This window comes from Leucoraja erinacea, chromosome 4, assembly GCF_028641065.1.
Source record: "Leucoraja erinacea ecotype New England chromosome 4, Leri_hhj_1, whole genome shotgun sequence".
Lineage (NCBI taxonomy): Eukaryota > Metazoa > Chordata > Chondrichthyes > Rajiformes > Rajidae > Leucoraja > Leucoraja erinaceus.
The window spans coordinates 75,016,695-75,043,387 of record NC_073380.1 but is presented as its reverse complement, the minus strand read 5'-3'; the positions used below and the strand labels follow the sequence as shown (position 1 = coordinate 75,043,387).

At 44.1% G+C, this 26,693-nt stretch overlaps 1 protein-coding gene across 1 annotated transcript in view; it reads left to right on the top strand.

The window, feature by feature from the left end:
* Nucleotides 1-26,693, top strand: part of LOC129696551 (CUB and sushi domain-containing protein 3-like) — a 384,242-nt gene that overhangs the window by 346,501 nt on the left and 11,048 nt on the right. Inside the window, exon 3 of the mRNA XM_055634575.1 lies at nt 16,849-16,961. Within this exon, the coding sequence (XP_055490550.1) occupies nt 16,849-16,961 (113 nt within the window). The remainder of the gene's footprint in view (nt 1-16,848; nt 16,962-26,693) is intronic.

The following is a 26,693-nucleotide window of genomic DNA, read 5'->3' as shown; positions in this document are numbered from 1 at the left end:
ACCCATAACCTCAGTGCTCAGTGGTGCCAAATGAGATGCAACCTACAATGATTTGTCATGATTGATAACAGAATTGTATTAATATCGGATGAGCTAACTATTTTTGCATTGTTGGCCCTGTGTACTCTGCCCTCTGATTTTAACAAAACAAACTTGAAACAAATAATTCCCAAAGCAATGAAGTATTTATTTTCTGGAATAATGCCACCTATTTTCTTTTCTAAAAATAGCTACATTATAGTTTCAGTGTATTACATTGTCCGCTAATTTGATCCCATTTTCAAAAAGAGCGTTGTTTTTAGCAAGTACATATCATGCGAATCCTGGGAGTCACAACATGCCTCACAGTTAATAAATCATTTCTGACATTTCTTCATTGTTATTGTTACTGTTAGAGACATACACAGCTGACAACATAGATTTAGCAATGTTCCAGTCACATTACACAAATAGAAATTCTGACTTGAGGGAGAAGGTTGTGAGAGAATTATTTTTAAAGAGGGGATTGTTAGCCAGTACATCTGTTCTGCTTTGAGTATGGGATCTCTCATACCCATCCCATCCAGATGGACTATTGAAATCATGGTTTGATATGTTCAGCGGGACAGGCAGCATCTCTGGAGAGAAGGAATGTGTAAACGTGATCGGTCTAGACCCTTCTTTAGTCTGAAGAAACTGTCCTGCTGAGTTACTCCAGCATTTTGTGTGTATCTTTAGTCTGATGAAGGGTCTTGACCCGAAACGTCACCCATTCCTTTTCTCCAGAATGCTGCCTGTCCCATTGAACTACTCGTTACTCCAGCTTTTTGTGTCTATCAGGGTTTAATATGTCATTCAAATGACAACTATGAAATACTGTTACTTCGCCGATAGTGGGGTGCCACTAAAATAAGTTAAATATTTATCACAGATATACTTCAGAAAATTGTGGATTGTCACGTTGTCACGGTGGAGATGCTTATGTGGACCTGAGATCCTGTGAGCGATGCTGTCTGGAGCTATGCTCCTGGTAAGGCCATCCATGGCGGTAAGGTCGAGGGGGTGGTCTCTGACAAAGAGCAATCCAACCAAGACCTAAACGGTGGAACATGCGGAGGATGACGGCTGACCTTAATGGACAACGGCTAGGAAGGCGGATGAAGGCTGCAGCAGAAATGGGTCTCCGGTGGTATTGGACTCCATTCCACTAGATCCTGACCCAGATCTGTCAAGGACCATGGGGTGGCTGCCTGTGCACCAGTCTCCCCATGTTGAACAAAGTCATGCACAGGTGTCCTCCATATAGGGAATAATACCCTGGAGACACCCATGGTCAGCCATGACCGAGGGGGGCCTGAGACTTCTGAGGAAAAGGCGAATGATCAACCACTGAGTAGACAAACGATTTAGCAACGGAGGATTACTATGGCGCAGCACAAAAATCATTGTCCTTGTGTACACAAAGTGCTGGAGCAACTTAGAGTCTCAGTCAGTATCTCCGGAGAAAAATGATACCTGACATTTTGGGTCGGGACCATTCTCCAGACTGAAAGTAGGAGAGGGGAAGGAAATGGAGAGAAGAAAAGACCAGGACATTTCAAGGCTGAGTGTATGAGCGCATGCAGTTCGTTGTTGCTACCATTGTCCTGATATCCAGGAAATTGGAATCCAAAGTTGTGTCTATCTTCGGTTTAAGCCAGCATCTGCAGTTCCTTCCTACACGGTTCAAATGTTCAGCTCATTTTAGCCTAAACTAGCTCAGAACCAGGGAATCTTCCACAGCAGATATCAGGGAAGGACAAGTAAAGATAGACACAAAATGCTTGAACCGAATAACGTTTCGGGTCAAGACCCTTCTTCAGTCTGATGAAGGGGCTCGATCCGAAAAGTCACCTATTCCTTCTCTCCAGAGATGCTGCCTGTCTGGCTGAGTTACTCCAGCATTTTGTGTGTATCTTTGGTGTAAACCAGCATCTGCAGTTCCTTCCTATACAAAAATAAATAAAGAATGGCTATGGATAACTAATGATCTGGCAGAAAGGGGAACCTCAGGAGGGAATTCCTTGGCTCAGGAGCCATCTTATACTCAGAAGTCTTGTTCAAAGAGCTATGGTTGCAGTCCAGAAAGATGCAAGAGCTTGTATATACCTGCAATATTTTACGAAGGGGTCAAATCTACTTTGACAGTGGACATCTCATGGAATCCGAGATGTAGTCCAATACACACAAAGACCATGCGCCTGAAGCTAATGATGTATTATGCTGACTTCGAGGAAAAAAACATCTCATCTAGTGACTGAGCATTGTCAAAACACCCAAAGGGTCCCATTATCTGCGAGACTGCCTTAGTTCCTGTTGCATAGTTTCCAATAACGGATGTACCAGACCAAATACCAACTCCCAAAGGTGCAAAAAATGTTTTCAAAGAAATTCTGGGGAATGATCAGATAATCTTGAAGTCCCAAAAGCAAGTAGGGCAGAATCTTATAAGCAACAACCATAGACTTTCCCATGACTCAGAAAGAAGCAGGGAATATTACCCTATACAAAGATAAAGGGCTCTGCAACCTATAATGGGTATCAACTCTGCTTAACATGGCCAACAAAATGCCCACAGGGTAGTTTCTTAAAAGACAAGTCCTTGCTCAACACAGCAAATCAGCACTCAGTGTGGGTTCAGATTGATTTGAATGCTCTTTACTGTGGTTGTTGCAGCAAAAAATAAAACTGTGAACAACAGGCACCTGTCAATGTAGTCTTTGTTGATCCATGATATGCCCGCTAGCATGGAATGGACTGTGCGAGATCATGTTGAAAATTGGCTGTTTATAAGACTGCTTACCGTGTAGCACCATAAAAGTGAAGAAAAGCAAAATTAAATAACATCTGAATTTATTTCTGATGCCGGTGGGAACCGAACCTGTCACTTTGCACCTTTCAGTTTTGGCATCTTTGTGATCCACTTTGGGAAATGATTAATCAAATGCAGTAAAGGAGTTAACGATAGATGGCAGATTATACAGCAATTTTGGTAGGTCTGTTTTGGCCCAAATGAAATATTACCCAGCTCATTAATTGGGATCTGCTTTGTGCCAGACAGTACATTGTTGGGCATGGTTTGACATTTTCTTTTTATCATGTCATAGGTACAACATCTTATTCATTACCTGAATCTTGATACAGGAATCACTTGTATCTTCTTGTCCAAAGTGAAATCATCTCACATATATTTCATGGTTCTGTTCCCATTGCATATGACAATTAAACACTCTCTTGACTCTTGCTTAGTGCAGCCAAGGATTTTAGCTTTCACCATTATAGTACAAGTGCCTGTACTTTATGTGTTCACTCTTGTACTCATTCATGGAAGCGTTTGCTTTCCTCGAAACTTGTTGCAGCAGGCTTGTTTGCTCAATTTGTAAATGTTTGTTTGACTTAAGTTTTGTTTAGAGTGGGTCATTCTTTGTGTGCTTGGTTTATTATGCATTTACTTCGGTATATTTTAGTTTAATTCAGAGATACAACATGGAAACAGCCCCTTGGACCCACCAGGTCTTGAACTGGCGGCGCTGTTGACAGCTGCGGCTCGCCTGCAGTCCGTCTGTTCTTACTTTTTTTGTTGTTTTTTTTTTGTCCTGTTTTAGTTAAATTTTAGTTTATTAGGCTGTGTATGTGTGAGTGTGGGTGGGGGGGAGGGGGGGTGAAACATGTTTTTTTGTCTCTTCCTTCGGGGGAATGCAACTCTTTTTGTCGTATCCCCCTTCTCTGCCTCCGTCTGCGCTGAGGCCTAATGGCGGAGCTGGCGGCCTCCAACTGCGACCGACGTCGAGGCTCCGGAGGTAGAGCCAGCCAGGACTTACCAATGCGAGACTGGCCGACTTTGGGCTGTGGCTGCGTTCCAGCATTCCGGTGGCGGTGGCCCGGCTTCAGGGCTTCGAGGCTGCGGCGGCGTTCCAGCAGCAGCGGCCGCGGGCCCAGTGGATGACATCGTCGGGAGCTCGCAGATCACAGGTTGGTGACCTGTTTTTCCGGAGCTCCCACAACACCAGCTGCGTCCGCTGGACTGGAGGGCGGCAGCTTCAGCAGCTTCGACCACCCCGAGCTGCGGAGTTTGAACCGGTCCGTTCGTGGAGCTCAGTTGAGCAGCGGGCTTACCTTCCATCATTCGGCGGGGTCACAACATCGGAGGCCTGGATCGCCTCAACGCAGAGGGAGAATAAGGAGGGAAGAGACAGCGACTTTAAGACTTTTGCCTCCATCACAGTGAGGAGGTGTCTGGTGAACTCACTGTGGTGGATGTTAATTCGTGTTTATTGTGTGTTTTGGTATTTATTATAACATATATTTGACTGCAGTCAACAAAATTTTGTTCAGACCGAAAGGTCTGAATGAAAATAAAGGAATCTAATCTATTTTAACCAGCAATCCCCCACTCACTAGTTCTGTCCTACTCACCAGGGACAATTTACAGAAGCCAATTAACGTACAAACCTGCATCTTTGGAATGTGGGAGGGAAACCAGAGCCCAGAGTAAACCCACATGGTCACAAGGACAATGTATAAACTCCATACAGACAGCACCCGAAGTCAGAATCAAACCTGGGTCTCAGGTGCTGTAAGGCAGCAACTCTACCGCTGTGTCATTGTGCCACCGTTTGTTGAGTATTTAACTTCCAACAAAAGTTTAAATTAAGTTACAGTGTCTGGAGAAAGAAACACTTACATTTTACAAAAACAGTTCCCATTACGGGAAGTGAGTCTTGGACAATTATGAAAGTAGACAAAAAATGCTGGAGTAACTCATCAGGACAGGCAGCATCTGTGGAGAGGAGGACTGGTTGATGTTTCGGGTCGAGACCTTTCTTCAGACTGATGTCAGGGGAGTGGGCGGGACATAGATAGAATGTAGTCAGAGACAGTAAAGGGACTGTCCCACTTGGGCTGCATTTTCGACGACAGCCTGAAAATAAGTTGTTGTGTTGTGGTCGGGTCGTGATGCGGTGTGACGCGTAGTGACACATGTAGTGACATGCGGTGTCTCCCTGCCTCCCCTAGATTTTGGAATGTTCAAAATGTTCAGGTGACATCTGGGTGTCTCATCATGTCGTGCGCCCTGTCACACGCTGACATATGCTGTCCTGTGGGTGATGCCCGGTTAGGGTTAGGGTTAGAGTTAGGGTTAGGGTTAGGGTCAGGGTTAGCCCCACCTCCTCAACTCCCCCCCTACCCTTCTGCCTTACCCTCTCCCCCCTTCTTCCCTTCCCCCCTCTTCATCCCGTCTCCCCGCTCCACTCTTCTCCCCCTTCTCCACCCCCCCCCTCCCCCAACAACCCCTTCTCCCCCTCTCCCATTATCCAACCCCCCCCTCCCCCACTTTCCCCGACGCTCCCCATTTGTGGACCCAGCCTGTGACAGCTAGATCCCACTAATAGTACAGCACAAAGGCCACATCATCTGTTTTAGTAACATTGACTATGGGATATATGCAGACATGGGGAACAACATCTGAAGTTCAGTCTGGATATTTCTGCTCAAGCTCTGGACTGGGATTTGAATCCAATGCCTTTTGGATTAACACGCGAGAGTTGCCCAATGAGCCGCAGTTAATATTTAAGCAGCTGCAGAACACATTGCTTTCAAAAATATATTGCCAATGGACTTAGTGGAAAATAAACATTTAGAATAGTAAAAAGATAGGACAAAAAGTAAAATTGAGTTTTTTTACCTCCCCACAAAACCTATCCTTGAAATTGGTTCATATTTAAAGACATCCTTATAGACACTAGACAATAAATAGACAATGGGTGCAGGAGTAGGCTAATCAGCCCTTTGAGCCAGCATTACCATTCACTGTGATCATGGCCGATCATCAGTACCACCCCATTCCTGTCTTCTCCCCATATCCTTTGACTCCGTTATCTTTAAGAGTTCTATCTAACTCTTGTACTTATAGCCATTAGATTATCTAGAAATCTAGATTTTTACTGTAATACTTAAATGCTTCTCAGCAAAATCATCAGTTAATTGAATTATTTGTTTTAATTTATCGTCTGCAACAGAATAATTAAGAGGAAATAAAGAGAAAAGTGTCGATAAAAGTCCTGGGCTTCCTTACCATTGTAATCAGAATACATCATGAGTTCACCCTACTGTACTGTATATATACTGTACCTTAATGCATTTGTGAATAATACAATCACTACATAAAAAGTATTAGAATGATATTGGCGATTCAAATCCCAGACATTTAATCTCCTGTTTAAGAAAGAACTGCAGATGCTGGAAAAATCGAATGGTGGAGAAACTCAGCGGGTGAGCAGCATCTATGGAGCAAAGGAAATAGGAGACGTTTCGGTTTGAGTCGCTTCTTCAGACTGATGTGGGGGTGGGGGGGAAGGGGTGGGAAGAAGAAAGGAAGAGGTGGAAACAGTAGGCTGTGGGAGAGCTGGGAAGTGGAAGGGAAGGAGGGAGAAAGCAAGGACTACCTGAACTTGGAGAAGTCAATGTTCATACCGCTGGAGTGTAAACTACCCAAGCGAAATATGAGGTGCTGCATCTGCAGTTCTTTAATCTCCTAGTTTGTAATTATTTAAATATTTATTAGAATTTTCTTCGAAAGAGAACACACGCTCAGGTGTAGCTTGATATTGGTCAAGACCTTTTTGAGCTTTAATTTGGTTTGTGCAGCATCACTCACACTCAGCACAGATTTTTTTTCAGTTGCAAACGTTGAAATACCATCATTACTTTGACAGATGGCAAAGAAAGGGCTGAACTTTGCTAACTGCTCAAGTATTATCAAGGGTTTTTGGTGGCAGAACTTGTTTTCCCTTGGTTTTTAATATATAATGAGTTTTTTTGTTGCTTATTGTGGTGTACTGAGTACAATATTCACTTATCTGTTGTGCTGCTGCAAGTAACAATTTCATTGTTCCGTTTCCGGACATATGTCTGTAAGACACTCCTGTCTTGCATGTTCGAGTGAGAGGAACCAGATTAAAAATCAGAAAATGATCTTTCCTGTAAGTTTCCTACTGTTGAATGGACAGTTGCCGAGTAGGACTAATTAGATTGTTTAAATCAGCAGAATCTGAACCATCCATCTGAATGCTCATAATCAATATTTGTTGAGGAATAAAAGCTAAAGCATGATTTGAAAGTGATTTGGATAATTGAATATTTAACAGTTGCAGATTTAGTTAATTTGGGGTTTGTGCTTTTATAAATCACCTAGGAAAAATGCAAGTTGTTTTATCGTGCATGAATTTCACTCAACCCATCGTAAATCTAATTGTTCTCATTATGAAGCGACTGTTGTTTTTGATTACAGCCACAATTTAGATATGTTTAAACGTGTGAGAAGCTGTAAATTAACTTCTTTATTTCGGAGTATGTGATTTGTGTTCACTCGTGACAAGGCCTATTAGATTGTAAACTGATGAAGTGGCAGCTAATTTGATCATTCTCCCTGCAGGCATAGCCAGGGTGACCTGTCCCTTTGTGAAATATGCAAAATAAATCTGAGTCTAAATTGTATAAATTTTGTAATTGAAATTAATTTATTAGCCAAGTATGTAAACATACAAGGAATTTGATTTGCCAACAGTCAGACAAAAAAGCTGCAAGATACATAGTCACATAAAAATTAAACAGCCACCAAAACATGTGTATTGAGAATCCCCAGGTGTGTGAGAATCCCCAGGGCACATAGCATAAGTGGAGGTGTCATTGGCCAAACTTAATGAAACACCAGTGCAGGAGGTGCCCACTTTACAACCCCAATGAAATACTTGCATCTGCAAGATTAGGTTTTTTTAAGAGCTAGTTTTTTAAGAGCTAGTTTATATTTAGGTAACCATTTTTTTGCATATGGAGTTGTTTATTGTAAGTTAGAAACATAGAAACATAGAAAATAGGTGCAGGAGTAGGCCATTCGGCCCTTCGGGCCCGCACCGCCATTCAATATGATCATGGCTGATCATCCAACTCAGTATCCTGTACCCGCTTTCTCTCCATACCCACTGATCCCTTTAGCCACAAGGGCCACATCTAACTCCCACTTAAATATAGCCAATGAACTGGCCTCAACTACATTCTGTGGCAGAGAATTCCAGAGATTCACCACTCTATGTGTAAAAAATGTTTTCCTTCGCTGAGGAAGCAAGTCTCATATCGGGTGAACGTGGAGGAGAAGACACCGGTGGAGATTGGGGCACCGGGGAAGGCAGTGATGGCGCTGGCACCGGCAGAGGAATTGCAGGAGCAGCATTCACAGAGCATGAGAGAAGACAGAGCATGAGGGAAGTAGTTGCTTAGCCATAGGCAGAGTGGAGCGGGTTCACCGTGACATGAGCCGTTCGACTGAAGACATAGGAGAGGGTCGCGGACGGTGTTCCGTAGGTTGAGTAAGTCAAGATAAACATCAGAGCAGGCCCTGTGTGAGCGTTCCATTAGTTCTTTTGCACTTTTTACTGCGCGCTCAGCCAGGCCGTTGGACCTCCCCTTTAACGATGAAAATTTTCAAGTTGTGAACTTGAGACACTAGATGGCATTGTAATGTAACCGTACCAACTGGTTGCAATTCCCCCCCACTAAATGGATGTATCTTTGAGTTTCTTTGTTGTGAATTCTTTGGAAGTCTGCCAGAGAAATCACATTAGATCTCACTCCAGTATCTATCTTAGCAGCAACCTTGGTGTTGTTGACACTGAGCATTGTCATGGGATCACTGTCTGTAGCCGTATAATCGGAAATACAAGAATATATGTTTCGGCTGACTTCTTGCAGGTGCTGCGGTTGTGGTTCTGCTGGAAATGCTGTTTCAGTCAGTGCCTCTCCACGTACCACTAAAAAGAAATGTAGGATTAAATGTGATCTGATTTTTTGCTTCAAGCAGCTTTTACTTATGAGGTAGGGTCAGAAATGTTAAGCCATTCATTACATTCAGTCGTGAATACAATGACAGGATGCTATTTCAATGCACTGAGTATTGACTCGTCAATATTTAGTTTTTCTTATTTATCCTCCTATTTATCCTTTCCAATAGTCCTTGGATTGAAGGATTCCATAATATGGAATGCTTATTCAAGATATTGTTCGATTCTCCTGAACGATATTGTGCAACCCCCACATGTCTAACCTTGGTTAATGGATTCTGCCATCTGTTAATTTGCACATCTGACCAACAGTGGGTCTGGCTAAGTCTGGGTATGTTTCGCCCTGACCAGCTGAATTCCTCTTGGAATCACCAGGTATATTGGCCAACAAGCACTGAAAATCCACTAAATTCTGGTCAGGGTTTCAACAAAGGATTTTGTGGACAAGAAATATATGGTGCATATTTAGTCTTGGTCTAGCACAAATAATTTTGGGGTTAATTCAAAGTTTGTGCTGCAGAAAGCAATGGACTTAAGGACCGTCAAGGATCAAAATGATTCAAACACTTCCTCTGTATAATTACATAACAACTGTGCATTTTCCACAATTCAGATTCAATTCAATGCAATTCAATCGCCCTTTATTGTCATTCAAACATGCAAGGTTTGAACAAAATTTCGTTCCTGCAGTCATAACAGCAATAAATAACCAAACAAAACCCACAATGAACACAGTTCCACACAAACATCCATCACAGTGAATCTCCAAACAACTCCTCACTGTGATGGTAGGCAAAAATCTTATCTCTTCCCTGTCCTTTCATCTTCTCCCGCAGTCAGGCAACCAAACTGCAATGTCGAGGTGAACGGTGCTCCCGATGTTAAAGCCCCCGGCGGGCGATGGTAAGTCCCGCGGCTGTTTAAGCTGCACCGGTCAATATAAGGCCCTGCTCCGGGCCGATTCAAATCCCTCGATTCGGGCAGGCGAAGTTGCCGTTGCAGGAGCTCCCCGGAAATCGGGCTCCAACCAGGCTCCTCTATCCACCGTCCCCAGAGCCCGCAGCCGAAGTTCCGAAGTTGGGTCGCAGCCGCAGCCGCAGTGCCACCACAGCTCCGAAGTCAGCCAGCCAGATGGGGAGGCTGCAGGCTCTATGGCTGGAGCCCTCAGGTCAATTCCGGTTGGAGGCCAACAGCTCCACGATGTTAGGTCCCAATGACAATGGAGACATGACAAGGGAAAAGCTGCGTCCTCAGTCAAGGGAAGAGATTAAAAAGTTTCCCCCGCCCATCCGCTCTCCCGGCCACCCACATATACACAGCTAAAAATAAACCAAAAACATACTCCCAGCAAGACAAAAGAAAGAAAAAAGACAGACGGACTGTAGACAGCCGCTGCCGCAAGGCACCGCCAGATCACAGATGACTCCATTCTCAATATTATTCAATGCCATTAGTACATATTCCTTGGTTGGGAGGGAATATACAATTATTCATGCTCCATGATATTGAAAATGTATTATTGGGTAACCTTTGATACTATTTCAGGAAATTACATTGTATTTGATATGTAATGTCTGTGAACCATGGTTTTGCAATTGTCCGTTGTCTTTTAACATAGAAACATAGAAACATAGAAATTAGGTGCAGGAGTAGGCCATTCGGCCCTTCGAGCCTGCACCGCCATTCAATATGATCATGGGTGATCATCCAACTCAGTATCCCGTACCTGCCTTCTCTCCATACCCCTTGATCCCCTTAGCCACAAGGGCCACATCTAACTCCCTCTTAAATATAGCCAATGAACTGGCCTCAACTACCCTCTGTGACAGAGAGTTCCAGAGATTCACCACTCTCTGTGTGAAAAAAGTTCTTCTCATCTCGTTTTTTAAGGATTTCCCCCTTATCCTTAAGTTGTGACCCCTTGTCCTGGACTTCCCCAACATCGGGAGCAATCTTCCTGCATCTAGCCTGTCCAACCCCCTAAGAATTTTGTAAGTTTCAATAAGATCCACTCTCAATCTTCTAAATTCTAGAGAGTATAAACCAAGTCTATCCAGTCTTTCTTCGTAAGACAGTCCTGACATCCCAGGAATCAGTCTGGTGAACCGTCTCTGCACTCCCTCTATGGCAATAATGTCCTTCCTCAGATTTGGAGACCAAAACTGTACGCAATACTCCAGGTGTGGTCTCACGAAGACCCTGAACAACTGCAGTAGAACCTCCCTGCTCCTATACTCAAATCCTTTTGCAATGAAAGCTAACATACCATTCAATTTCTTTACTGCTTGCTGCACCTGCATGCCTACCTTCAATGACTGGTGTACCATGACACCCAGGTCTCGCTGCATCTCCCCCTTTCCCAATCGGCCACCATTTAGATAATAGTCTGCTTTCCCGTTTTTGCCACCAAAATGGATAACCTCACATTTATCCACATTATACTGCATCTGCCAAACATTTGCCCACTCACCCACCCTATCCAAGTCACCTTGCAGTCTCCTAGCATTCTCCTCACAGCTAACACTGCCCCCCCAGCTTAGTGTCATCCGCAAACTTGGAGATATTGCCTTCAATTCCCTCATCCAGATCATTAATATATATTGTAAATAGCTGGGGTCCCAGTACTGAGCCTTGGGGTACCCCACTAGTCACTGCCTGCCATTGTGAAAAGGACCCGTTTACTCCTACTCTTTCTTTGCTTCCTGTTTGCCAGCCAGTTCTCTATCCACATCAATACTGAACCCCCAATGCCTTGTGCTTTTGTGCAAGAACTGACAATGTTACGCAATACAACTATCTTTCATGGACCCAAGTGGAATATAATATTCGTCCTTGTATTGATTTCAGACTTTTTTTTTAAAGTAGCCACATTTTCAAAATAGGCAAGCACGAGTCCAAATTGATGGACATAAAATAGACACAAGGGTAATGAGTTGCACATAACTCTGATTAAAAATTTCAAAGAAAGAATTTCCCTGTATAATTTTATCTTTCCATCCAGCTGTGGTGCATAAAGGATGTGATGATGATCGTAATCGAACAACAGTGTGCGAGCCTGGAATAGTAACAAGAATCTTGAAGGTAGACCCAAAATGCTGTAACTCAGCGAGATAGGCGGCATCTCTGGAGAGAAGGAATGGATGACGTTTCGGGTCGAGACCCTTCTTCTGACATGAATCTTGAGTCAATTTGTTCATTTGGCTGACCAGAGTTATATGTAGCTTCTGTCTAACATGCTCACAGATTTCCACCAGAAGAAATGGCAAATAAATCCCCCCATAGGAATTCCATAAATAAATCTTGCGTAAACGTGGTCGGGCAAGGCCTGTAATTTCACTGCAGCAGATGTAGCAAGGGTCAAACATTCAAATATTCCATGTGGCAGACTCTGCTATGAAATCAACTGCAACTGTTTCACAAATGTGGAGGTAGCACTCATAAATATAGTGTGGAGTGCGGTGAGCAATTGATGCTTGAGTTGATTTGTAAATTACACCCTCATGTCGAGACTACAGAGCGTTGATTTCCTCTGCACACTATGCTGTTACTAGATGCAGCCCAGACCATCACACAAACCAACTTCCCTTCTATTGACTCCATTCATACCTCATGCTGCTCCGGCAAGGCCAGCAGCATAATCAAGGATGAGTCACACCCTGGCCACTCCCTCTTCTCCTCTCTCCCATCAGGCAAAAGGTATAGTAGTGTGAAAACGCACACGTCCAGATTCAAAGATAGTTTCTTCTCTGCTGTTATCAGGCAATTGAATCATCCTGCCGTAACCAGAGAGCAGTGATGAATTACTATCTACCTCATTGGTGACCCTCGGACTTTCCTTGATTGGACTTTACTGGGTTTACCTTGCACTAAACATTATTTCCTTATCATGTATCTATATTCTGTAATTGGATCGATTGTAATCATACATTGCCTTTCATCTGACTGGTTAGCATGAAACAAAAGCTTTTCACTATACCTCGGTACACATGACAATAAATGAAACTGAACTGAACCTGTTTGTTAGTGCTTCACTTGCTGTAAATGTCTCAGTGATGCCGCCCTTTGAAAAATTGGTTTCTCATTGGGGTGAGTTGGACACATCCACTGTTTGCTATTATATTACTACATTTTCTCCTACTCTAAATTGAGCACGTATTTTGTAAGTAGTTTGTGCATCATCTTTTAAACGTTACTTTCAGCTTAGCAAGTAGAAAATATTCCACAACTTGCAAGTAAGTGAATCCCAGTTTCCCAGTAAATTTAATTTCAAAATCAGTGCTGCCCAGAAGAAATATTTAGAAAATTTTATTTTTTGAAATAATATTGCAAAATGTATTGACATTTCTTTTCCCCAAATTGTTTCTACATTGTACTTCCACTTCATCATTAGTTTTGCTTTAGTTTCTCAGAGTAAACTGCTAAGTAAGCCAGTTAGTTCTAAAGTTGCCCACCTGATTTAGGCAGAAACCATGCTGTTACATGGTGAGGCTGTCGAACAAGGAGTTGAGATTATTTCTATTAAATGACAGCACTTTCATAATACTAGTCTTTTGTAGAAGAGAATGGCCAACTTTAAGTGCCACAGAAGTATGAAGCATTTTGTGATCATATCATATCATATATCTATTAAAACTGTGTGTGTGTGTGTGTGTGTGTGTGTGTGTGTGGGTGTGCGTGTGTGTGTGTGTGCGCGTGTGTGCATGTGTGTGTGCGTGTGTGTGTGTGTGTGTGTGTGTGTGTGTGTGTGTCATTTTGCATGTAAAACGTATCTCCTTGAAATCCAGACGCCAAAACGGGAACATTTTTACATATTTCAGTAGAGATTTTCCTTGGGATTTGAGAAATCTGCCAAGCTGTACATTTGGTACCTTATTTACCTAACCTTTTTATTAAAATTGTTGACCAATCTGACCTTTTAAAATCTGATCGCTGCCCAGCTGCTGACGTTCCAATAACAGTGAAATATTTACATCTTCTGGTGGAAATTTTCCTTATGATTTCAAAAAACCAATCCTCTATCAATTTGGTCAATGATTTCCCGAGATTTACTAAAATTTATAACCAAACTGAATTTTTTTTAAATATTAAGGTTGCCCAGCTGCTGACCTCACAATGTCTTTGCACCAGGCCCACCTGCCTCTTAGCCCCGCCCGGCCCTGTCCCCCAGTCCTACGACCTTCCACGAATATGTTAATCAGCTCCTACGAGTAAAAAGTAACACATTTTTTCATCACGAGTATTTTTTTACACTGTGAAAAATGTTGACAAGTAAAAAAATACTTGTGATAAAAGAATTGTTACTTTTTACTCGTAGGAGCTCGTAGGAGCTCGTGAACATACTTGTGGAAGGTCGAAGGAGTTAGTAGAATACCACGAGTATGATTTTTTTTTTAACTCAAGGAGAGCTCTTGGGTGAACTTGCATCGTGGGACAGGTCCTTTAAGCTTAGGCATCACTGGGGCAGACTTGTATTGAAACTAAAAATTGGCTCGTCAAAGGATTCATTGGAGTGCAGCAGTATTAAGGCCCAATTAGTTGAAAGCAACTTTCCAATGTTGTCAGAATGAGCAGTGCTTTTTTTTTCTTTTACACTGTTGCATGCTTTTATATCTGCACAAATACTTTGTACCATCGTGATTTTGCAGCTCATGATGCCCCCACACTTGCTACACAAATCCAATGTGTAAATGATTATACAGGTGCACAACCTTTTATCCGAAAGCCTTGGGACCAAACACTTTTCGTAATTCAGAATTTTTCGGCTTTCGGAATGGAAGATTTTTAGCGTAGATTTTAACGGCTGGCTCAGTGGTAGAGTGCTCGGCTCGTATCCGCAAGGTCGCGAGTTTGCGCCTCGATCCCGGCAGTTACTCGATCGCGAGTCTTCAATGTAGTTTTTTCTTGCAGAATAGGAGAGAATAGGGAGGGTTAGGCTGGGATCATTCTCTGCGAGATGATCTTAGTGCAGGAGACAAGTGTAGGAGAGGTGTACTGACTGTGTGGGCAGAACTTTGGAAGTGATTGCCCACCATTCTCAAAAGCCGCTGTGTCTCCCTGTCCCTCCAACTCCAGAGGAATCCGCTCCCCGATGGGCCGCTACGGCGACAAGTGGCAGTTCGCCCACAGCCCGAGCTGCGCCCCCTCATCCGCAACCCGGGTTCCTCTGGAGTTGGAGCGGGGCTGGGCTAGAGTTGCTGATCTGGGATCTCCATGCTTGCAGTGGGCCTGGGGGTCGGTGTCCCGATGAGGGGGCGCAGCTCGGGCTGTGGGCGAACTGCCACTTGTCGCCGTAGCGGCGCATCGGGGAGCGGCTTCTGGTGGTCCTGACGTCTCTCAGCTCCTGTCCAGGGGGGTGGCCGGAGACGTCAGGACCAACAGGAACCCGCTCCCCGATGCGCCGCTACAGCGACAAGTGGCAGTTCGCCCACAGCCCGAGCTGCGCCCCCTCATCCGCAACCCGGGTTCCTGTGGAGTTGGAGCGGGGCTGGGCTAGAGTTGCTGCTGGCTGTGAGTCTATGAGATCTCCGTGCTTGCAGTCGGTGTCCCGTTGGTCCTGACGTCTCCGGTCACCCCCCTGGAATGGAGCTGAGACTGGGAACTGTACTGCCCTTGCCCCCTCCCTCTGCAACTGCAAACAACCCCACAGTTCCCAGTCTCAGCTCCTGTACAGGGGGGGTGCCCGGAGATGTCCCAGCCTGAGCCATCAGCTTCTGTCCCTACGGGGACAGCGGAGAGCATGTTCCTCTGGAATTGGAACGGGGCTGGGCTGCTGCTGGCTGTGGGTCTCTGGGTTCTCCGTGCTTGCAGTGGGCCTGGGGGTCGGTGTCCCGTTGGTCCTGACGTCTCCGGTGACTGGAACTGGCTCCAACGTGAAGACAGTGCAAAGCCCCCGCGCCGGTGCAATGCGCGGGGAGCTGGAGAGGGGAGGGAAGGGGTCACACACATGGCCGGGAAGCAGAGGGGTGTAGGTGGGGTGAAACTGGAGGGAGCGACAATTTGCTGCTGCCTGCCCGCTGAGTTAAAAAGTTCCCACTCAAGACTCACGATACACTGTGTATTGTGAGTCTACCGTGGGAACTTTTTAACTCAGCGGGCAGGCAGCAGCAGATTGTCAATTATTAACCCTCCCGCGCAATATACCCTCACCTTCTCTTTTATGAATGGGGATTTAGTTCCCCTTTCTTCGAGGACCGACCGGAGGTTCCGCTGTCACCTCTGCGGGCCGCCCTCGGTGAACGTTTTCAAGGACCTTTCTTCAAGGACTGAAAAAATGTCCGCTATTCGGAGGTTTTCGTTATTTGGATCTTCGGATAAAAGGTTGTGCACCTGTAGTGGATAAAATTTCACCAGAACAAGTGAATATGTCAGCTGGGGGTTGGTGGGGGGGAATTCTGCATCTCTAGAGATACACCTCAGTTTGGGAGTGGGGAGAGAAATGCAAAGGCCATGGATGCAGTTCTTGGTAGAAAGTAGAAATAGTGTTGGACCATGGTGAAGAGAATAGAACAGATTCAGCAAATATTATTAATTGATTTATTGTAAAATGTAATATTATTCTACTGAAGCAGCCAACAATTAGTTTATTGTGCAATGTAATGGAATTAAGTGCAATCAAGACTGAGCATTCTTCCTGATTAGCACACACAAAATGACATATGATATCTATCTTGTGGTCAGGTAAAAACCACGATGCACCAACCCTCCAAATGTATTTTGATTCATAATGTAAGAGCAAAGATAACATTGCTGTAAAGCTGATACCCAAGTCAACAATATCCATGCATTTTAAAAGCAAATATCTGATAAAATGTCAGGTTCACTTGTATTTGATCAATGGCTTTTCAATGGTGAAGACTTTACATGAAGTGAAGATCAATATCTCCCATTCCTTTAATTTTAATGTTTTCACTGAATATATCAATGATGAAAATGGAGAAGGTTAAATGAATATGGCTGACAATAACCAAGACATTCTATTTTGTTTTTTCTGCAGGCTGTCAGGAATGAATCTGCCTCCACCTATTATCAGCAGCAAGAACTGGCTTAGGCTACACTTTATATCAGACAACAACCACAGGCACAGAGGATTCAGTGCTCAGTATCAAGGTAACTTTATACAGGGAAATAATGTTCCCCATCAGAGGATGATTATTGTGGAGTCACGAAAACAGACACATTGAGCTATACATTTTCAGCCATTGAGTGATTCTAAGGAATACATTTCAAATAACGTCTTAAAAATTGTGTATGCCTGTATCGAAAATGATAAATAAGTAATGATAATATAAACGTTTCCAAAGTGCAAATTCAACTCTGTTCAGATCAGTGTTTTCCTTAGTTCTGAAACTTGATGCATTGTAATAGATCCTGCATAAAAGTACACTCAAACATGATGTGAAAATATAATTACAAGGCATTTCACGAGTTAAACTAGAAAATAAAAAAATGTTTCATGATATTATTTGGTGAAAAAACGTCATGGATTGTGTGCTGTCATAGCATACTGTGGAGTAGAACAATATACTCACTTTAGTGAACTTGAGAACAATACAGAGTTTTCTGATACCTCTGAAATCATTTAATGGACCATTGGTTTCTTGTGAGCTCCTGTTTACTCCTTGCAAAATGTAATGGGCCTGTCCCACTTGGTGACTTTTTTGGCAACTGCTGGCGACTGTCATAGATGTAGCGGGTCGCCGAACAACCTATGACAGCATCTTCGTCAAGTTACGCTCATTGGCGTCAAACCCACAGTCGCCGAAAATGTTTCAACATGTTGAAAACTTAGTGGCGACCAGAAAGATGCTACACCTTTTTGAGCGACTGAGAAGACTACTCCCGGCGACCATCGACGAACATGTGGCGACAAACTAGTCGCCTGCAGTTGCCTAAAAAATCGCCAAAGTGAGACAGACCCATAAAGGAGAAGGAAAAAAAAATGTTAATCCCAAATGTTATCTGTTCATAATATTGGATTCCTCAATTTAAAGATTAGTGTAGAAAATTTCTAGCTGATATTTTCTTAAATGACACATGAAAATATCTTGAACCTGCTCTCATAGATTGTTCTTGATTTATATTAGGGAACATCATCTGAATGGGACCAAACACAATTATTTGACAGATTTAGCTCTGTATTTCTTTGCTACTGCTTACTAAAAGAACACTTCTTATACTTTTCAAGGATTTCCTTTAGTGTCATTTGGTTGTTTTATGTTGCTGCTAACATAAGTAGGTAAAAAATAAAGCTATCAATGAAATATTGAAGACAGTACTTAAGTAGATTTAAGTAGGAGTATCTGCTTCAATATTGCATCAAGGGCAGACTAAATTTAGTGTGAACTAAATTCTAAAAGGACCTTTACACTTGTTTGAAAATGTCTTCAAGAATGGCAAGCTCTTAGCAGAAAGGACAATTTTTTAGGTTCAAGTTCACATTTATGCAACTTGAAATGTGAAAAAAAGTTATTTAATTAATGCACATAATTGTTTATTTTGATACCTCAAAATGCCATATTAAAAATAGATTCTTGTGTGGTGGATTTTACCCTGATGGAATTTAATGTCAGCAGGACATTTCACATAGTCTCCTGATATTCCTGAAACTGACATACTCATTAGCTCGTGTGTTGCAGCCCTGTCCCACTGTACAAGTTCATTCAAGAGCTCTCCCGAGTTTGTCCTGATTAGAACTCGGAGATTTACAGTAATGGCCGCTCGTAAGTACTCGGGGCTCTCGTGGACATTTTTCAACATGTTGAAAAATCTTCACGAGTCGTCCCGAGCTTATCGGCCATTAGCAACTCTTCCCGAGTACCAGCCGTTAGAGTTACGAGCCGCTATGAGACGTCCCCGAGCTCCGACGTACCCGCTACGTTCATTCTACGTGCTTCCACGAGTTTGATTTTTTTTTAAACTTGGGAGAGCTCTTGAATGAACTCGTACAATGGGACAGGGATTTTAGATGGCGTTCTGCCATCGCTTTGCCACAGCCAGCCACATCTGTGCCTCTGTGGAGATCGTACATACTGTACATCCGTAAACTGTATTATAACTAGATTATCTTGTTGACGCGTGTAAATATACTTTGACAAGTCTTCATTCATCCCCGACATCTTCGACATTTAATGTGGCTGTTTGCATGCAGTAACTCAAATACTGGTGAAAATTCAACATGCTCAGGTGTCAAAGGCGCTCTCAATTCAGTCAGGACAAAAGTATTATCAATAGAGATATGGAAATACTATCATGTCAGTTAAATGAGAAAATTAAAACTTATTTCATGACATTATTGAGAAAAAAAACTTCATCTATTGTGTGGTGTAATATCGGACTGAGGATCAGTACCAACATTTTTTAAATGAATTTCTTGACCAGGTCAAGCCAGCAATAAGTCTAGAATAAAAATCTAGTTATACCCTTTGCTTTTTGCATGTTGTTTCACCTTTCCCCCATTTTTTTCTACTATCACACCATATACATTAGAATCATTCTGTACAATGTACTGGAGAAATGATACAAAGCATACACCCTTTAGTTGTGATTTATATTATAAGAATAATTGAGAATGTGCCTTCTAAACCTTTGGGTTTCAGGTAAAATATCTTAATTTCAGTCAAAAATGAAGATTATATGCTGCAATCACTGCTGTGTCTTCAGAAACACATCCATTTGAGTTTACCTGGTTAGCAAACAAATGACAACACTTGGAAAAATTACACAGCGAAAATCTTCTCAAGCTTTTAATCCTGTTGTTACCATCGACAATGAGCACATCATAAAGTCAGACAGCATGAATCTGGCTCTTCAGCTCAAATAAGCATGCAGGTACAGCAGGCAGTGAAGAAAGCGAATGGCATGTTGGCCTTCATAACAAGAGGAGTTGAGTACAGGAGCAAAGAGGTCCTTATGCAGTTGTATAGCGTGCTGGTGAGACCACATCTGCAGTATTGTGTGCAGTTTTGGTCTCCTAATTTGAGGAAGGACATTCTTGCTATTGAATGAGTGTAGCGTAGGTTCACAAGGTTAATTCCCGGGATGGCGGGACTGTCATATGCTGGGAGAATGGAGCAGCAGGGCTTGTATACTCTGGAATTTAGAAGGATGAGAGGGCATCTTATTGAAACATATAATATTATTAAGGGTTTGGACCCGCTAGAGGCAGGAAACATGTTCCCAATGTCGGGGGAGTCCAGAACCAGGGGTCACAGTTTAAGAATAAGGGGTAAGACATTTAGACTGGAGATGAGGAAACATTTTTTCCACACAGAGAGTTGTGAGTCTGCGGAATGCTCTGCCTCAGAGGGTGGTGGAGGCCGGTTCTGGATACCTTCAAGAGAGAGCTAGATAGGGCTCTTAAAGATAGTGGAGTCAGGGGATATGGGGCGAAGGCATGAACAGGGAATTGGTTGCGGATGATCAGCCATGATCACATTGAATGGCAATGCTGGCTCGAAGGGTCGAATGGCCTACTCCTGCAACTATTGTCTATTGTATAATCCACACCAACCACAAATGGGCCACATTTGGAGTATTATGTGCAATTCCGGTATCCACACTATTGGAAGGATGGGGAAGCTTTGGAAAGGATGCAGAAGAGGTCCTCCAGGATTGGAGTGTATTAGCTATAAGGCTGAGTAGCTACCTGATTGAAGTATATAAAACTATGAGAGGCAGAGTGTTTTCCTCAAGATGTAAATTTCACACTGTAGATGGCACCTGTATGACAGGCATACCTGTTTAAGGTATGTGGGGGAAAGTGTTTAAAGCACATTTGTGAAGCAGTGTTTTTCTTTACACAGATGGTAGATGCTTGGAAATGCCCCCAAGGGAAGCATAGAGGTAGACAAGTTTGAGACATTTGACTAGACACAAGAAAGGGCAGGCATTAGAGGGATATGGACCATGCACAGGTAGATGGATGTTTAATTTGCCATGATCGTGGGACAAAGGGCCTCTTACTGTGCTGTATTTTTCAATATTTTGATTGCAACACTTAGTATTAAGATTGTACATTAGCCATAGAGTCATAGAGTAATACAGTGTGGAAACAGGCCTTTTGGCCCATCTTGTCAACATGTCCCGGCTACACTAGTCCCACCTGCCTGCGTTTGGACCATATCCCTCCAATTCTGTCCTATCCATGTTCCTGTCCAACTGCTTCTTAAATGCTAGGATAGTCCCAGCCTCGTCTACCTCATCTGGCCATATACCATATACCCACCTGTGTGAAAATGTTACCCCTCAGATTCCTATTAAATCTTTTCCCCTTCACATTAAAGCTATGTCCGCTTATACTTAATTCCCCTACTCTGGGCAGAAGACTGTGTGCATCTACTCGATCTATTCCTCTCATGATTTTGTATATATCTATAAGATTACCACTCATCCTCCTGTGCTTAAGGGAATAGAGTCCCAACCAACTCAACCTCCCCCCATAACTCAGACCCTCGGGTCCTGGCAACATCTTCGTAAGCCTTCTCTGTACTCTCTCCAGCTTGACAACTGGTTGGGTGTTTCTTGCTTGTAGGCTTTTGGAGAGAGCTCAAAATTGCAAATAATGAAATTCCATGCGTACCCCACAGCTTGGCTACTAAGTATTGTTCGATTTCTCCATAGCCGTGCTAGATGCAGGAAATATGTTCCCAATGTTTGGCGAGTCCAGAACCAGGGGCCACAGTCTTAGAATAAAGGGGAGACCATTTACGACTGAGGTGAGAAAAAACGTTTTCACCCAGAGAGTTGGGATTTTGTGGAACAGAGGGCAGTGGAGGCCAAAACACTGGATGGATTTGAGAGAGAGTTAGATAGAGCTCTAGGGGCTAGTGGAATCAAGGGATATGGGGAGAAGGCAGGCACGGGTTATTGATTGGGGACAAACAGCCATGATCACAATGAATGGCGATGCTGGCTCGAAGGGCTGAATGGCCTCCTCCTGCACCGATTTTCTATGTTTCTATGTTTTTATGACATTGGGGACATTCTCTACTTTGGTAAAAGAGCTGCTGCAGTCACATCTCAGGCCTTGTTAATAATATCTAGGAATATATGGCATGGAATAATGGTGGTGAAGTTTTGTAAACATCTTCTAACCAGGGAGATCTTTGAACAGTAGTGTCTTCATTTTAACTTCTATTCAATACATGTCAAAATTTGAAAGCAGAACACCAATCAATTGGCTTATCAGAGACCACACATCAACAGTGATCTTCTCCTTGGTACCTGTATGATTTTGATCATTTTGTCAATCTAGTATTCGAACGAAATTCGCCAGATGTTTATCTTCATTATATTTGCTACAAGCTTGTCATGTGTCATTTAAAAATATATAAGGCATTTAGCGGATGGTTACTGATGTCAATAAAATGTATTTTACTGAAATCACAACCTATCTAAACCAAATATATTTTTGATTGAATGTGAGCGTGCAGCTTTTTCAACATTCAAGAATGCTCATTTGTCACATGCACTGAATATTGACTGTAATAATGAAACTCTTGCATTGCTACGGCTCTACAGCCATATTGGAAGCAATAACGAGAAATAAATATACAATAAATTATCAGATATTCTAATTAAACCAGACTATGACAATGGAAAAATACAAAATATGTAGAGCAACCATAGTAGCAGAAAGTCTGTAGTGGGTTGAAGCTGAGGTCAGGTTATGGTTAGGGTTGTATTGGGTGGGTTAAGAACATGATGGTTGATGGGGGGGAAACTGTTCTTGAACCTGGAGGTAATGGTTCTCAGGCTCCTGAACCACTTTCCCGACTGTAACCGTGAGGCAGCAATATCTGCAGGTCCCTTCAGCGGTGGTGAGGTGATTGGCATTGACATTCCTGTCATGGGCAACCAAAAAATAAACTAAAGTTTCTGATATCTACTCTTATCGGTTGCCTAAGAATTTGTCACATTACCAAGTATTCTTTGTCTTTGATTCTTGGAATAACTGTCTGTGAATCACTGTGTTATTATTAAGAGTTATTTACAAAATCATTGCATGGTTATTGCGCAGCATGTGAACTCATACAATATAATTCCAATTGATATGAAATAATTAAATAAATATGAATATTACAGTTTACTTATTAGAATATCTCCAGCTTCATCCCTTTCATTGTACGATAAGTTACATTACTGAATCATTGCCTGGTAAATAAATCATTAGTTTTCATAGAATGATTCCACTCCAATTGAATATAATGTAATATTTATTAGTGGTGAATGAGTCCCTTTAAAAAGATTCACATTTGTTAAACATTTCTCATGGTTATTTTCCATTACCTGACACAAGGTTGTTAAATGGGCCAAAATATATTTCTTTGAGATATTTGTCCATTAACAAGAGATTGTAAAAAAACATTCCCATTGTAGTATTTATATCACATGAATTCATAAGTATCTGAAGGCCATTTATTAAGAGCATTTGCAAAAGGATACTACTACAATTTTGTTTTCAGTTCATCTTTTATGTTGCCAGTTCAGTTGTAGTGTTCGTCAACAACAATTCAATAAAGAGTCAAGCCCATTGTTATAAACGCCCTTATGATCATGAACATTTCCACAGTACCCTTTCCATTGTAGCATATGGGATCAATTTGGTCTGAGATATCCAAAATAAAAACCCTATCCATTGGAAATAGTGGGTCAAGCTACATCTTTGGGAAGAGAAACAAAGGTAACACTTTATGTTGAAGGCCCTCTACCTGTTGTTCTCAGGCAATATGCTTGGAAATTATCTAAAAAAAAAATCACTTGCAGGTTAAATAACACAATCAATGGAAATTAGCGAATGGAAATATTGCGTGCAGATTCTTTGAATCTTTACTTATACGCGAAACAATACTTATAGCCGTTGTGCTAATTTGTCAAATTACGTTCACATCGTGCTCTGATCTGTAAACTATATTCCCCATTTGCATTAATCGATGAGATACGCAGCATATTATGTCATTGACAATGCCCTCTGTACAAATTGTCAATGGTGGTGGAAGAGGGACAGGGGGGTTGGGGGTAGGGGGAAGGGGGAAAGGAGAGAGAGGGAAGGGGGTGGGGTAGAGAGGGAAGGGTTGGGGGAGAGAGGGATGGGGTGGGAGGAGGAGGGGGAGGAGAGGGAGAGGGGTGGAGAGAGGGAGATGGAGAGGGAGATGGAGAGGGGGCAGAGAGAGAGGGGTGGGGGAGGGGAGGAGAGAGGGTAGGGGGGGAGGAGAGAGGGTAGGGGGGGAGAGGTGGGAGGGAGGTGAGGTGGGAGATGGGGTAGAGGGGGAAGAGTGTGGATGGAGGGGAAAAGAATGGGGAGGGAAGGGGGTGGGGGGGGCGAGAAGGGGGTGGGGGCGAGAAGGGGGTGGGGGGAGGGGGGGGGGGGTAGGTAGTGAGGAGATGGAGATGGAGAGGGGGAGGAGAGAGGGGGTGGGGATGGGAGGAGAGAGGGTTGGGGGGGTAGCGGGAGAGATGTGGGGGGGAGGGGGAAAGGGAGGGGGGGAGGGAGATGGGGTAGGGGAGGAGGAGGGAAAAGAGTGTGGAGGGAGGGGAGAGTGGTAGGGGGGAGAGAGGGGGGGAAATAGTTGGGAGGGAGAGAGGGAGAGAGGGAAGGAGAGAAGGTGGGGAGGGAGGGCGGGACAGGGGGAGTGGTGGAAGAGAGAGAGGGGGCAGGAGAGGATGTGTGCAGGGAAGGAAGAGAGGGAGGGGGAGGGGGAGGGGGAGAGGGGGGTGGGGGGGGCGGGAGAGGGGTGGGGTAAGGGGACAGAAGTGGAATAGTGGGGAGGGAGGGGTAGGGGGAGTGGTGAAAGAGGGACAGAGGGGTAGGGGAAGGGAGCGGGGGGAGGGAGAGGGAAGGGGGTGGGGGAGAGAAGGATGGGAGAGGGAGGAGAGGTGAGGAGAGGGGGAGGCGAGGAGAGGAGAGAGGGGAGGGGAAGAGAGGTGTGGGGGGGGGAGGGAGGCAAGGAGGGAGATGGGGTAGGGGGGTAGAGGGGGAAGAGTGTGGATGGAGGCGGAAGAGTGGGGAGAGAGAGGGATGGGGGAAGGAGTGGGGGAGAGAGGGAAAGAGGTGGGGGAGGGAAGGGGGTAGGGGGCAGGGGGGGGGGGGGAAGAGAGGGAGAGGGAAGGGGGTGGGGGAGAGAGGGATGGGGGTGGGGGGGGAGGGAAGGAAAGGGGGGGGTGGGGAGAGAGGGATGGGGGTGGAGGAGGAGGAGGGGGAGGAGAAGAAGAGGGGTGAGGAGGGAGATGGAGAGGGGGAGCAGAGAGGGATGGGGAGGTGGAGAGGGGGGAGAGGTGTGGGCGATGGAGGGAGGAAGGAAGGGGAGGAGGGAGATGCGGTAGGGGAGGGAGGGGTAAGAGTGTGGAGGGAGTGGGAGAGAGGGGTGTGTGAAGGGGGTGGGGGAGAGAGGGAAAGGGGAGGGAAGGGGGATGGGGAGAGAGGGAAGGGGGTGGGGGGTGGAAGGGGGCAGAGGTAAGGGGGGTGGGGAGAGATGGATGGGGTGGGAGGAGGGGGTGGGGGAGGAGAGGGAGAGGGGTGAGGAGAGGGAGATGGAGAGGGGTGAGGAGAGGGAGATGCAGATGGGGATAGAGGGATGGGGAGGGGGAGAGAGGGATGGGGGAGGGGGGAGAGGTGTGGGGGGGGGGTTGGGGTAAGGGAGGGAGGGATAAGTGTGGAGGGAGGGGGGAGAGGGGTGGGGAGAGGGTGGAAATAGTGGGGAGGGAGAGTGGAAGGGGTAGGGGTAGGAACAGTCCATCTGTTCCCCATTCCCTTTCATCCCCAATCCTCTTTCTCTATTCCCATACACGTGATGCCAAGATTCGACACAAGCTGCGGGAATGGGGGGCTGGGGCTGGGGCTGGTGCAAAGGCATATGTAAATAGATCCATTCTGATTGGATATCTGTGAGCATTGGGCATTGTGACATCACACGATGGAACGTTGCATTGTGACATCACATGATTGAACGTTCACCAACATGTTATGGCTGAGAGCTGTTTTATTTTGAAATTTTGGGTGGGGGGGTGGTGAGAAGGATTTTATTAAAAAATGTGTACATAAACACAACAGAATTTAATCAGGAGTGGATACTTGGAATGGATAGTGAAATCTCTACCGAAATGGAAAACATCTCGCCAATTCTGCGTCTTGTGTTGGCGTAGCAACGAATCAAAGGCTGGCAGCCACAAGTCAGGCAGGCATCCAGCAGGCGACAGGCAGCCACAGCCTTTTATATAATAGATAGAAGATAGATAGATGGAGTTTGTTGCTGTCATTGTATAGATTCCACTGGGCCAAAATTGGATCAGTTGCTTTAGTTCATGCCCAATAATTCAATGAAACTAAATCATTTTTGAACAAGAAAATAAGTCTGAATTTGTGACAGTTCTATCTGAGGGTTCAGATGCAGTGTAGATTGGAGATCTTTGGCTTTGGCAGATGTAAAATTGGACAGTTGTGGAACACTGGTGAGGAAGTTGCTAATGCCATTTATTCACTTGGTTAATTAAGCAAAGTTTGCAATTAGAACAGAATGAAGTCTGGCTGTGAGTCCTATAGAATTCGGAACACCCTTTTTTCTCTATTGAAGAATGATTACTGAGCATATTACTGGATGTCCCACAAACTAATGGACAATGTCCTCATCTTCGTACACAAAATAATACCTGATATCCATGTTGATTGAGAAAAAGACAGAAGTCCATATGATTAAAGGTAGACACAAAATGCTGGAGTAACTCAGCGCGACATGCAGCATCTCTGGAGAGAAGGAATAGGTGACGTTATGGGCCGAGACCCTTCTTCAGACTGATGTCAGCGAGTGGATGGGACAAAGATAGAATGTAGTCGGTGACAGTAAG